The sequence below is a fragment of the Procambarus clarkii genome, chromosome 43 (genome assembly GCF_040958095.1).
Source record: "Procambarus clarkii isolate CNS0578487 chromosome 43, FALCON_Pclarkii_2.0, whole genome shotgun sequence".
Classification (NCBI taxonomy): Eukaryota; Metazoa; Arthropoda; class Malacostraca; order Decapoda; family Cambaridae; genus Procambarus; species Procambarus clarkii.
The window spans coordinates 28935555-28949594 of record NC_091192.1 but is presented as its reverse complement, the minus strand read 5'-3'; the positions used below and the strand labels follow the sequence as shown (position 1 = coordinate 28949594).

The 14040-nt window shown below is 50.1% G+C and overlaps 2 protein-coding genes across 3 annotated transcripts in view; one reads left to right on the top strand and one right to left on the bottom strand.

The window, feature by feature from the left end:
* The window catches only part of LOC123755896 (Krueppel-like factor 8), a 292335-nt gene that overhangs the window by 22252 nt on the left and 256043 nt on the right, over positions 1 to 14040 (top strand). The window contains exon 2 of one of the 2 annotated variants that reach the window (XM_069300170.1): positions 1800 to 1841. The exons of the other annotated variant lie outside the window; for it this stretch is intronic. The gene's annotated coding sequence lies outside the window, so the exon portion shown is untranslated. The remainder of the gene's footprint in view (positions 1 to 1799; positions 1842 to 14040) is intronic. 2 annotated transcript variants of the gene reach the window in all.
* Positions 12645 to 13178, bottom strand: LOC138349913 (uncharacterized). Its single transcript, XM_069299904.1, has one exon. It carries the CDS (start codon positions 13176 to 13178, stop codon positions 12645 to 12647), a length of 534 nt encoding a protein of 177 aa, XP_069156005.1.

The following is a 14040-nucleotide window of genomic DNA, read 5'->3' as shown; positions in this document are numbered from 1 at the left end:
GACAGCAGTTAATATGTACCCAGGAGTTATGTAGCTTCAAGAGAAAACTAGATAGTTTTCTTCAAGGAGTGTCAGACCAACCGGGCAGTGTGTGGTGGGTATGTGGGCCTCCGGGCCGCTCCAAGCAACAGCCTGGTGGACCAAACTCTCACAAGTTAAGCCTGGCCTCGGGCCGGGCTTGGGGGGAGTAGAAGAACTCCCAGAACCCCTATCAAGCAGGTATCGAGCACAAGAGGAGGAATGAGGATTTACGAAAAAAAAGGACTTTGAAATCGTGAAGAATAAGGGGCAAGTCCAAAGTGTAGAATGAAGAATTAGTGAAAAGAATACGAGGCTGAAGACCAGAGTGGGAACCGACGATTGGTGGATTGGCGATGATTTGGGGGGGGGGGAAAGAGTGGTTATGCTAGGGGAATTATTGGAGGGGTGGGGAAGAATGGGGAGAGGGTAGGCTGTATGAGGAGATCATGAGATAACGGGAGAGGGAGGAGGTAGTAAGGAAGGATATATATTGGGGGAGGAGGGTAATGGGGAAGTGCGGGGTAATGGAGAAGTGCGGGGTAATGGGGAATGGGAGGTAATGGGGACGTAGTGGCGACTTCTCGACTTCTTTCTAGTTGACACATACTCCAGGATTGGTCTTACATACGTGGTATTCAAGGTCTTGAATGATTCCTTACACAAATGCCAGCCTCGCATACGCCGCCGATGATATTCTTGTAATGTGGGCTTCAGGAGACAGGTTCGGCGTGATAGCAACTCCTAGATATTTCTTCTCTGTCCGTTTCATTAAGTACTTCATCTCCCATTCTGTATCCTGTGTCTGGCCTCCTGTTTCCTTCGCCTAGTTTCATCACCTTACATTTACTTGTGTTGAACTTTAGTAGCCATTTGTTGGACCATTCGGTCAGTTTGTCTAGGTCATCTTGCAGCCTCATACTATCCTCCTGGATCTTAATCCTCCTCATAATGTTTGCATCATCAGCAAACATTGAGAGGAACGAGTCTATTCGCTCTTGAAGATCATTTACATATATCGGAAACAGGATAAGTCAAAGTATTGAACCCTGTAGGACTGGTGACGTCTCGCCAATCTGAGACCTCACTTCTCACAGTGACTCGCTGTCTTATGTCGCTTAGGTACTCCCTTATCCAGTGGAGTACCTTCCCTTTCACTCCTGCCTGCATCTCCAGCTTGTGCACTAGTCTCTTATGTGGTACTGTGTCAAAGGCTTTCTGGCGATGCAAAAATATGCAGTCTGCCCAGCCCTCTCTTTTTTTGTCTAAGTTTTGTCGCCTGGTCCTAGAATTCACTTAATCCTGTGAGGCAAGATTTGCCATCCCTGAACCCATGCTGATGAACCCGTGCTCGCTCCAGATGTTCTACTAGTTTTTTCGCACAATCTTCTCCATCACCTTGCATGGTATGCAAGTTAGGGACACTGGCCTGTAGTTCAGTGCCTCCTGTCTGTCAGTGTACGCACCTAGTTGTGCTTGTGCGGGGTTGAGCTTTGACTCTTTGGTACCGCCTCTCGAAGGGGGGGGGGGAGGGGCACATTCCTGTTTGTTTGTGTGTGTGTGTGTGTGTGTATGTGTGTGTGTGTGTGTGTGTGTGTGTGTGTGTGTGTGTGTGTGTGTGTGTGTGTGTGTGTGTGTGTGTGCGCGCGCTCTTCTATTTGACTCTGCATGCTCTAAGTTTAGGTCTTGGACCCCGCCTTTATAATCGCCGGTTGTCTTAATTGCTTTGAGTAAGTGAGTGAATCTTCCAAACACCCATTTATTGACGGTTTGTCCTACAGGTACAGTGTATGGTGGCGGCGCTACGGTCCCGGATTGACGTCGTAAGTGTTTAAACAACTGTGTGTGTGTGTGTGTGTGTGTGTGTGTGTGTGTGTGTGTGTGTGTGTGTGTGTGTGTGTGTGTACTCACCTATTCACCTATTTGTGCTTGCAGGATCGAACATTGGCTCTTGGATCCCGCCTTTCCAGCCATCGGTTGTTTACAGCAATGACTCCTGTCTGTGTGTGTGTGTGTGTGTGTGTGTGTGTGTGTGTGTGTGTGTGTGTGTGTGTGTGTGTACTCATATATGTGCTTGCTGGGGGGGTCGAGCCTCAGCTCCTGACCCTCACATCCCTGTTAGTGATTTAATTCATTTATTCTGTCGTCTTATATTTACATTTACATTCATAATTGTGCTCATTATCCAACTTCATTCGTAGTTTTGAACATTTCTTCTTTATCCACTTTTGTCAGTTCCCCCTGAGAATCTTGTATGTCGTTGTTATGTCCCCTCTTTACACCATTAAAGACCGTGGTGTAAACAACCCGTCCCCCCCCTCCATTCATCACTCCATAAAAAATTACAACAGTTTCCCCCCTAACCAGGCACGTACGAACCCAAGCAACCCACCTAACCTATTGAAGCCGATGCATAGAAAACGTCAGTGATGAGCTGCTTTATTTTTTCTTAACTAATTCGTGTCCTTTTCTAACGGAATGGTCGATTACGTAACAAATGCGACGTGTTAAGTGAGAGGACAGGTTGAGTGTACGTGTGATAGACTTTACACATTTATTAATGATCCTAAGTATAGCAGCTCCTGTTGACAGTCCTGTGAGGTGTTGTAGCTCCTGTTGACAGTCCTGTGAGGTGTTGTAGCTCCTGTTGACAGTCCTGTGAGGTGTTGTAGCTCCTGTTGACAGTCCTGTGAGGTGTTGTAGCTCCTGTTGACAGTCCTGTGAGGTGTTGTAGCTCCTGTTGACAGTCCTGTGAGGTGTTGTAACTCCTGTTGACAGTCCTGTGAGGTGTTGTAGCTCCTGTTGACAGTCCTGTGAGGTGTTGTAACTCCTGTTGACAGTCCTGTGAGGTGTTGTAGCTCCTGTTGACAGTCCTGTGAGGTGTTGTAGCTCCTGTTGACAGTCCTGTGAGGTGTTGTAGCTCCTGTTGACAGTCCTGTGAGGTGTTGTAACTCCTGTTGACAGTCCTGTGAGGTGCTGTAGCTCCTGTTGACAGTCCTGTGAGGTGTTGTAGCTCCTGTTGACAGTCCTGTGAGGTGTTGTAGCTCCTGTTGACAGTCCTGTGAGGTGTTGTAGCTCCTGTTGACAGTCCTGTGAGGTGTTGTAGCTCCTGTTGACAGTCCTGTGAGGTGTTGTAGCTCCTGTTGACAGTCCTGTGAGGTGTTGTAGCTCCTGTTGACAGTCCTGTGAGGTGTTGTAGCTCCTGTTGACAGTCCTGTGAGGTGCTGTAGCTCCTGTTGACAGTCCTGTGAGGTGTTGTAGCTCCTGTTGATAATCAAAATAGAGATCCTAATTATAGTTATTGTCCTTGTATATAAGTCACCGGAGGCAAATCCTCAGCCGTTTACAGACCAACTAATTAATTAATAAAACACTGCTTGGAAAAACCTCACAAATCCAGCCCCAATCATCATCCTGCTTGGGGATTTAACCTACGGCACCTGAAATGGAAGACCATAGCTGATACAGTTGTATCAGAGAGAATATAGGGAAGTAGCCTAAATGAACAGGCACATGCAAATGACCTGCTACGGATGTGCGACAGGTTTGCCTTAAACCAGCAAATAGTAGAACCAACTCGGAAGGAGAACACCCTAGACCTCATTTTCACCAATAATGATGAATTGATCAGGATCATAATGATTACAAATACCCGTTACTCAGATCACAACTGAAGTTCTGACAAGCATGGGGGGGAGGGGGGGGGGAGTAGACCTGTGCACAACCAGTCCCGAATTCCAGAGGGAGGAGAATTCAGCCAATTCAACTTAATAATAAACAGATTAACTGGGTTAATAACTGGATTAAATTACCTCAACCCCCCCCCCCAGCAAGCACAACTAGGTGAGTACACCCCTCCCCCCTCCCCATCTCTCACCTTACCCCCCCCTCCCCTCCCCTTCTCCCTCCCCCCCTCCACCTCCCCCCTCCCTCGAGGCCTCAGGGATTACCTTTGAGGACACCAATAAAATTACTTGAAGCAGGTACAGCGTGTTATAGTTCCCTGGGAAGTGTTTCCTTACTGAGCACTCCTGTCCTGTCCCCCTCAGCCCTCCCCACCTCCCCTAGAGTGTTGCTCAGCCCTCCCGACCTCCCCTAGTGTGTTGCCCAGCCCTCCCCACCTCCCTTAGAGTGTTGCTCAGCCCTCCCGACCTCCCCTAGTGTGTTGCTCAGCCCTCCCCACCTCCCCCTAGTGTGTTGCTCAGCCCTCCCCACCTCCCTTAGAGTGTTGCTCAGCCCTCCCGACCTCCCCTAGTGTGTTGCCCAGCCCTCCCCACCTCCCCTAGTGTGTTGCCCAGCCCTCCCCACCTCCCTTAGAGTGTTGCTCAGCCCTCCCGACCTCCCCTAGTGTGTTGCTCAGCCCTCCCCACCTCCCCTAGTGTGTTGCTCAGCCCTCCCGACCTCCCCTAGTGTGTTGCTCAGCCCTCCCCACCTCCCCCTAGTGTGTTGCTCAGCCCTCCCCACCTCCCCTAGTGTGTTGCTCAGCCCTCCCGACCTCCCCTAGAGTGTTTGCTCAGCCCTCCCGACCTCCCCTAGTGTGTTGCTCAGCCCTCCCGACCTCCCCTAGAGTGTTGCTCAGCCCTCCCGACCTCCCCTAGAGTGTTGCTCAGCCCTCCCGACCTCCCCTAGAGTGTTTGCTCAGCCCTCCCGACCTCCCCTAGTGTGTTGCCCAGCCCTCCCGACCTCCCCTAGTGTGTTGCTCAGCCCTCCCCACCTCCCCTAGTGTGTTGCCCAGCCCTCCCGACCTCCCCTAGTGTGTTGCCCATCCCTCCCCACCTCCCCTAGTGTGTTGCTCAGCCCTCCCGACCTCCCCTTGTGTGTTGCTCAGCCCTCCCCACCTCCCCTAGTGTGTTTGCCCAGCCCTCCCCACCTCCCCTAGTGTGTTGCCCAGCCCTCCCCACCTCCCCTAGTGTGTTGCCCAGCCCTCCCGACCTTCCCTAGTGTGTTGCTCAGCCCTCCCGACCTCCCCTAGTGTGTTGCCCAGCCCTCCCCACCTCCCCTAGTGTGTTGCCCAGCCCTCCCCACCTCCCCTAGTGTGTTGCCCAGCCCTCCCCACCTCCCCTAGTGTGTTGCTCAGCCCTCCCCACCTCCCCCTAGTGTGTTGCTCAGCCCTCCCCACCTCCCCTAGTGTGTTGCTCAGCCCTCCCGACCTCCCCTAGAGTGTTGCTCAGCCCTTCCGACCTCCCCTAGTGTGTTGCTCAGCCCTCCCCACCTCCCCTAGTGTGTTGCCCAGCCCTCCCCACCTCCCCTAGTGTGTTGCCCAGCCCTCCCCACCTCCCCTAGTGTGTTGCCCAGCCCTCCCCACCTCCCCTAGTGTGTTGCTCAGCCATCCCCACCTCCCCTAGTGTGTTGCTCAGCCCTCCCCACCTCCCCCTAGTGTGTTGCTCAGCCCTCCCCACCTCCCCTAGTGTGTTGCCCAGCCCTCCCCACCTTCCCTAGAGTGTTGCTCAGCCCTCCCCACCTCCCCCTAGTGTGTTGCCCAGCCCTCCCCACCTCCCCCTAGTGTGTTGCCCAGCCCCCCCCCCCCCACCTGCCCTCACACAAGGAAGCCACGGGTGTGAGGGAGGAGGTGCCCACAGGAGGAATGCAATAAGCCACCAGTGTGAGAGAGCGTCAATGGTAGAGGAAAGGCCGCGAAGGTTGGTGGCTGTTCACTGCCTTGTTAAAGGTATGTAATATAAACGGTGTTGTGGCGTGTGAAACCGCTTGGGTGCGGTGAGGAGGAGGAAGGGGGGGGGGAGGGGGTAGAGAAAGGGTTCCTTCATAAGGTGAGGAGGTCCCTCATGAGGTAACATGCATGATATGAGGCTGCAGGGATGATGGGAATACATGAGGTGTAGAACTAACTCTCACAAGTCAAGCCTGGCCTCGGGCTGGGCTTGGGGAGTAGAAGAACTCCCAGAACCCCATCAACCAGGTATCAACCAGGTATCAACCAGGCTCAGGCGGCAATAGAGAGGTCCTCCTCCTCCTCCTCCTGCTCTATGATAATAGAGACAATGAGGGAAGGGGGATTGGGGGTTGGGGGTTGGGGGAAGGTGCTGGCGCAGGGGAAGGTTGTATAGGCCACCTCACACAAGGTGTTGGGTTCCCTGCTGTGAGTCCTTTCCTTTGGTGTTCCTGCCAGCTGCTTCAACGTCCCTAGGGGCCCTGTCTCTCTCTCTCTCTCTCTCTCTCTCTCTCTCTCTCTCTCTCTCTCTCTCTCTCTCTCTCTCTCTCTCTCTCTCTCTCTCTCTCTCTCTCTCTGACCTCAGCATCTCATCTCAGGCTACTGAGATGAGGATGCTGGTGTATGCTGTATGAGCAAGATCAGGTGCTGGTGTATGATGTATGCTCTGGGAGCATACACTATACGAGGCGAGTCTTGACTCCATTTAAACTGCAGTAACAATAGATAATGATCTATTGTAAATAAGTGGGTTATAAGTAATTGCGTGATGATTTGTGCAAATTGTTAGGTATAATGTTTCTAATTTTTATGGTCGATGATAAAGTGAATACAATGATTTAAACTAGAAGTTCGTATTATGTAAATATGTAAGCAAGTATTATGTAAGCAAGTATTATGTAAGCAAGTCGTTGCACATGCGCGCGTACACATACACACACACACACACACACACACACACACACACACACACACACACACACACACACGCACGCACACACACACACACACACACACACACACACACACACACACGCACGCACGCACACACACTATACTGTTTCTGATATAAGTAAATGATTTCCCAGAGGGAATAGAATCGTTCCTCTCAATGTTTGCTGATGATGCAAAAATTATGAGGAGGATTAAGACAGGGGAGGACAGTATAAGGCTACAAGATGACCTAGACAAACTGAAGGAATGCTTCAACAAATGGCTACTAAAGTTCAACCCAAATAAATGTAAGGTAATGAAACCAGGTGGAGGAAATAGGAGGCCAGACACTGGATACCGAATGGGAGATGCAGTCCTTTACGAAACAGACAGAGAGAAAGATCTAGGAGTTGATATCACACCAAACCTGTCTCCCGAAGCCCACATCAAAAGAATAACATCAGCGGCATATGCGAGGCTGGCTAACATCAGAACTTCCTTCAGGAACCTGTGTAAGGAATCTTTCAGAACCTTGTATACCACATATGTAAGGCCAATCCTGGAGTATGCGGCCCAAGCGTGGAGCCCGTACCTTGTCAAGCACAAGACGAAGCTGGAAAAAGTTCAGAGGTATGCCACTAGGCTAGTCCCTGAACTAAGAGGCATGAGTTACGAGGAAAGGCTGAGTGAACTGTACCTCACGTCGCTGGAAGACAGAAGAGCTCGGGAGACATGATCACCACATTCAAAATTATCAGGTGAATTAACAGGATAGACAAAGATGGATAATTTAACACGGGTGGTACACGCACAAGGGGACACAGGTGGAAGCTGATTACCCAAATGAGCCATAAAGACATTAAAAGAACTTTTTCAGTGTCAGAGTAGTTAACAAGTGGAATGCACTAGGAAGGGAAGGGAATTATCAGGGGGGAAAGCGCCAAGCCATTACGACTATATAGCATTGGGAAGGGGTCAGGATGAGGATTTGGGATGGGACGGGGGGAAGGAATGGTGCCCAACCACTTGGACGGTCGGGCATCGAACGCCAACCTGCTAGAAGCCAGACCGTCGCTCTACCGTCCAATCCAAGTAGTTGGGTGCGCGAGTGGGTGAGCATACAAGTTTTTATTCAGGACAATCCAAGATATTAAGATCCGGCTAGAAAGTGAGACGAATATTATGTATATACTCTCCTGTCTTCCTGAGTACGACAGAAGAGCTCGGGGAGACATGATCACTACCTACAAAATTACCGCATTGCTTGTTCCTCCTACTCTTATGTCAAATGTCGACGTGTCAGTCACCCAAGACGTAACCGCGCCTCGTTTTCTCCTCAGCAACAGGTGTGTGAAGCGGTCTGTCGAGGCCGGGGAAAAATATATGCAACTGTTTTGCCTAATCAGAAGCGTTCGACCCCAAGGATATCACACGTTCGACCTCTTGTGGAGTGTTCACATACCGAACGCATCCAATGTTCAGAACACATGTTCTGAACATATGTTCTGATCACCATACTTTACTCTGTATCAAAAATACAAAAAAAAAAAAAAAACGTTTGCAAAATTTTGTTCAACTGCTTTCCAAAATATGCTGTAATTAGATGAGAGAGAGAGAGAGAGAGAGAGAGAGAGAGAGAGAGAGAGAGAGAGAGAGAGAGAGAGAGAGAGAGAGAGAGAGAGGTGGGGGGAGGGAGAGAGAGAAAGAGAGAGAGAGAGAGAGAGAGAGAGAGAGAGAGAGAGAGAGAGAGAGAGAGAGAGAGAGAGAGAGAGAGAGAGAGAGAGAGAGAGACAGAGAGAGAGAGAGAGAGAGGATGGTTGGTCTTCAGTGCTGCCGTCACTGTACAAGAAGATGATAGTGAGAGGTCGGCCTCCACATCCCTCAAAGGGTGTCTGGAGCAGAAAGGCAGCCGTGTGGAAGGCAGCCAAGCGGAGATCCTGTGTGTGTGTTTGATATCCTCAAGAGGAAACCTGCCCCCCCTCTTCTCTCTCTCTCTCTCTCTCTCTCTCTCTCTCTCTCTCTCTCTCTCTCTCTCTCTCTCTCTCTCTCTCTCTCTCTCTCTCTCTCTCTCTCTCTCTCTCTCTCTCTCTCTCTCTCTCTCTCTCTCTCTCTCTCCCCCCCCCCCACCGCACCCGCATAATCTTTCATTTTTGTTCAGGGACTCCACCAATACGTTAAAAAAGGCGACGTATTAGTCAATCTTAAAAGCACGTCGATATTTGACGTGTTGTGTACATCGGCCAACAACAGTCGCATCTTTTACGGAGCGGCACATGGCGAGGACCGGGCTGCTGCTGCCGTGTTGAACTTTGTTTGTTCGTTGTTAAAACTGAAAGAATGTGTTCAGAAGCTTATAGTGTATTCACCTACTTTCATCTAGTTCACCTAGTTGTGCTTGCGGGGGTTGAGCTCTGCCTTTTCGGCCCGTCTCTCAACTGTCAATCAATCAACTGATATTCCCCCGCCTCCCCCCCCCACACCCACACACACACCCAGGAAGCAACTGTTCTAACTCTCAGGTATCTATTTACTGCTAGGTGAACAGGGCATCAGGGTGAGAGAAACTCTGCCCAAATGTTTCCGCCTTCGCCGGGAATCGAACCCGGTCCACTAGGACTACGGAGTTCTCTACCATTAACGCTATCCACTCAGCCGCGAGGCCCCAGATGTGTGTGTGTGTACTCACCTATTTGTGCCTGCAGGATCGAGCTCTAGCTCATGGACCCCGCTTTTCTAGCCGTTGGTTGTCTAGTACAATGACTCCTGACGTAGTTCCCTATCATACCTGCTGTTAATGTTATGAATGGAGTTAGTCTCTACAACCTGCTCCTTTAGGTCATTCCATTTACTCACTTCCCGCACGCTAAAGGAAAACTTTCTAACATCTCTATGACACATCTGAGTCTCAAGCTGCCATCCGTGTCCCCCTTGTTCTGTTGATATTCACTGTAAACAATTCCTCTGTTTCCACCTTGTTAATCCCTCTAAAGTATTTTATACGTCTGTATTACGTCTCCCCCACTCCCTCCTCCTTTCTAACGTCGTCAGGTTTAGCTCCGTCAGTCTCTCTTCGTACCTCATCCCTCGCAGCTCTGGGACGAGTCTCGTTGAAAACTTCTGCACTTTTTCGAGCTTCCTTATGTGTGTTTTTTTAGATGGGGGATCCAAGATGGGGCGGCGTACTCTAAGACTGGCCTCACACAGGCGGTATACAGTGATATAAAAGCCTCCTTTTGTCTCCTTGTATAAAAGTGATCTAAAATGTTCTGATTTTTGCCAGAGTAGAGAATGCGGCTAACGTTATTCTATTTATATGAGCCTCTGGAGTTAGGTTTGCTGTTATGTCCACTCATAGATCCTTTTCTCTGGTCGTTATAGGGAGTTAGTTTCCCTTCATCATGTATCGGCCTTTCGGTCTCCTGGCTCCTGATCACATTTCCATCACCTTACACTTGCTGGTGTTGAACTCTAGCAGCCATTTCTCGGACCAGCTCTGCAACCTTTTCCAGTCATCCTAGAGAATCTTACAATCCACATCTGTCTCAACCCTCTTCATTAGTTTTGCATCATCTGCAAACATCGACATAAAAGACTCAACTCCTGCAGTCAAATCATTTACATAAATGAGGAATAGAATGGGACCCAGCACCGATCCTTGAGGCATCCCGCTTGTTGCTCTACGCCAGTCCGACTCCTCGCCCCTCACTGTCACTCTCTGACACCTATCTGTTAGGTAATTCCTTACCCATGTTAATGCGTTGCCGCCTACTCCCGCCTGCCTCTCTAGTGTGTATAGTAACCTTTTGTGTGGTTCTATATCAAGAGCTTTTTCAGTCATGATTTTTCTTCTCTAAAGCCGTGTTGTTGTTTACTTACAAACCCAATTCTTTTTAGGTGTGCAACTAGTCTTAGCTTTATAATTCTCTCAAGTACTTTGCAAGGGACGCTCGTGAGTGATACTGGTCTGTAGTTAAGTGCTTCTTCTCCATCTCCTTGCAGATAGACACCACATTAGTCTTCTTCCAGTAGTTGGACTCTTGAATCTTGGATCAGATCCAGGAGTCAAGGATGTTCTGTAGTCCCCAGAACTATAGTTCCCTATTCCTTGTCCCTCAGAACTACAGTTCCCTTCTAAGGGACTCAATAAAGATTAGCGCTAGAGGTATGCTGAGGGCCAATGCTGCTGCATTTAGCATCCATGGTGATGCAGGCGATGAGTCACAATAACGTGGCTAAAGTATGTTGACCAGACCACACACTAGAAGGTGAAGGGACGACGACGTTTCGGTCCGTCCTGGACCATTCTCAAGTCGATTGTGAATGACCATTCACAATCGAATAACCATTCTCAAGTCACAATCGACTTGAGAATGGTCCAGGACGGACCGAAACGTCTTCGTCCCTTTACCTTCTAGTGTGTGGTCTGGTCAACATCCATGGTGATACTCTATCAGGTCCAGTAACTTTAGCTACATCCAGTGATGCTAGCTCTATTCTTACTTCCTCTGCTGTTACCTAAATATTTAGAAGTTTCTCTTCAAGGGCTGCTTCTTCATCTAGCTCCGGGATATGTCCAGACTCAGTAGTGAACACTCCATGGAAGCTGGCATTGACCTCCTCACAAATTTCTTTGTCATTTTCTATATACTGGCCTCCCGTTTTTCGTAACCTGGTCACTTGGTCATTCACTGTCATTTTCCCTTCTTAAATGGTTATGTAGGAGTTTCGGTTGTCTCTTTGCTTTGGAGGCAATATCATTTTCATAGTTTCTTTCTGCCAATCTTTCTTATGTTTATGTAGTCATTCCTGGCACTGTTGCATCTAACCCTGTTTACCTCTGTCCTTCGCCTTCTGTATTTCTCCCACTTCCTCCTGCTTTTTTATTTTGCTTCCTGGCACTGTCTATTGAACCCGGGGTTCAATAGACAGTTCATATACCCTCCTGCTTTTATCCCTTAATGGTGGTATGGTTCTCCCTTCGGCCTCTGTGCACTTCAGTTTGATGATTGTTGCCGCCGAAGGCAGCTAGTTTATTGTGCACCCCATACCCATCCTGTGAGCGGTAGCGCAAAAAGCATTGGTCCATCATTTCCTGGACCGTCTTGCCTCTGAGGTCCGCCTCTCAGGACACACTTCCCGGATACTTTCTTACTTTCACGTAGTCTCCTTTATAGTCTGCTCTCCCTTCCCTGACTCCTTGTCTTATGGGTACTTATAGTCTTATAGTGGTATTTCGTGCTCTAAAGTTCTCAATGTCACACTCAATGTGTGTTTGTGTGTGTGTGTGTGTATGTGTGTGTGTGTGTGTGTGTGTGTGTGTGTGTGTGTGTGTGTGTGTGTGTGTGTGTGTGTGTGTGTGTGTGTGTGTGTGTGTGTGTGTGTGTACTCACCTAATTGTGCTTGCGGGGGTTGAGCTCTGCCTCTTTGGTCCCGCCTCTCAACGGTCAATCAACAGGTGTACAGGTTCCTGAGCCTATTGGGCTCTATCATATCTGCACTTGAAACTGTGTATGGAGTGTGTGTGTACTCACCTAGTTGTGTTTGCGGGGGATGAGCTCTGGCTCTTTGGTCCCGCCTCTCAACCGTCAATCAACTGGTGTACAGATTCCTGAGCCTATCGGGCTCTGTCATATCTACACTTGAAACTGTGTATGGAGTCAGCCTCCACCACATCACTTCCTAATGCATTCCATTTGTCAACCACTCTGACACTAAAAAAGTTCTTTCTAATATCTCTGTGGCTCATTTGGGCACTCAGTTTCCACCTGTGTCCCCTTGTGCGTGTTCCCCTTGTGTTAAATAGACTGTCTTTATCTACCCTATCAATTCCCTTCAGAATCTTGAATGTGTGTGTGTGTGTGTGTGTGTGTGTGTGTGTGTGTGTGTGTGTGTGTGTGTGTGTGTGTGTGTGTGTGTGTGTGTGTGTGTGTGTATGTGCATGTTTAGAGCACAGGTGTGGTGTGTGGAGCAGGTATGCTGTCTGGACCTGTTCATTAAGTAAGGTGGACCACGCCCGCTGCTCATCCTACCGGCTGGTGCTGGCTCCCACCACAGCCTCCGGCCCCGCCCAGGTAGCCAGCCGCCCAGGTAGCCAGCCGCCCAGGTAGCCAGCCGCCCAGGTAGCCAGCCGCCCAGGTAGGTAGCCGCCCAGGTAGGTAGCCGCCCAGGTAGGTAGCCGCCCAGGTAGGTAGCCGCCCAGGTAGGTAGCCGCCCAGGTAGCCAGCCGCCCAGGTAGGCATCCGCCCAGGTAGGTAGCCGCCCAGGTAGGTAGCCGCCCAGGTAGCCAGCCGCCCAGATAGGTAGCCGCCCAGGTAGGCATCCGCCCAGGTAGGTAGCCGCCCAGGTAGCCAGCCGCCCAGGTAGCCAGCCGCCCAGATAGGTAGCCGCCCAGGTAGGCATCCGCCCAGGTAGGTAGCCGCCCAGGTAGCCAGCCGCCCAGGTAGCCAGCCGCCCAGGTAGGCATCCGCCCAGGTAGGTAGCCGCCCAGGTAGGCATCCGCCCAGGTAGGCATCCGCCCAGGTAGCCAGCCGCCCAGGTAGGCATCCGCCCAGGTAGGCATCCGCCCAGGTAGGTAGCCGCCCAGGTAGCCAGCCGCCCAGGTAGCCAGCCGCCCAGGTAGGTAGCCGCCCAGGTAGCCGGGGCTCGAACAGCCAAGCAGTGACAGAAAAACTGGTGAAGAGGCTGGGTGTGGCTCTTCCCCCAAAGTAGTCAACTTGCAAACACCTCGCTAACGATGTATTCTGCCTCAGATCCTTTCATGGTAAGGGGTGGTGGGGGGGAATTGTTAGACGCGGGGATCAGGGCTGTTAGTAGTGGGGAATCCGTTGTTTGATGTGATTAACGGTTTTTTGAAGGATTCGCCGAGTTAATATGGATGTTAAGAAATACTCCAGTTAGTCCTAGGATTCTGCCATCCGCAACGGGTTGACAAAAAACGGGTCTACGGACTGACAAAAAACGGGACCTAACCAAGCCTTGGTTAGAACAACTCCTAGGAACCAGGATTCATTTTCGCCACTACTGACGAAACCTGTACATCTTGTCCTGGCAACTTTGTTTACATATATTTTGAGCAGTTCATGAGCTCCGAAGCGCGCTGTACGAGGTTGTTTATGACAATAATAACTTTGGGTGGTGGAGTTTCCAAGCTCGTAAACTGTTTAATAAATTTAAATCAAGCCGCCATGATATGAGGAAAGATGTACAGGTTTCGTAAAACAGTTGTGTAAATGATCGATGAATCCTGACAGCTGTAACAGTAGAAGATGTGACCACTAGTCACACACACACACACACACACAACTCGTCCCAGAGCTACGAGGGATGGGGTATGAGGAGCGCCTGAGGGAACTGTGCCTTACGACACTAGAAAGAAGAAGGGAGAGGGGGGACATGATAGGAACGTATAAGATACTCAGAGG

What these genes read in the sequence shown, in the direction of transcription:
- LOC138349913 (XM_069299904.1), bottom strand. Translation starts at nt 13,178, where the DNA reads ATGCCTACCTGGGCGGATGCCTACCTGGGCGGCTGGCTACCTGGGCGG.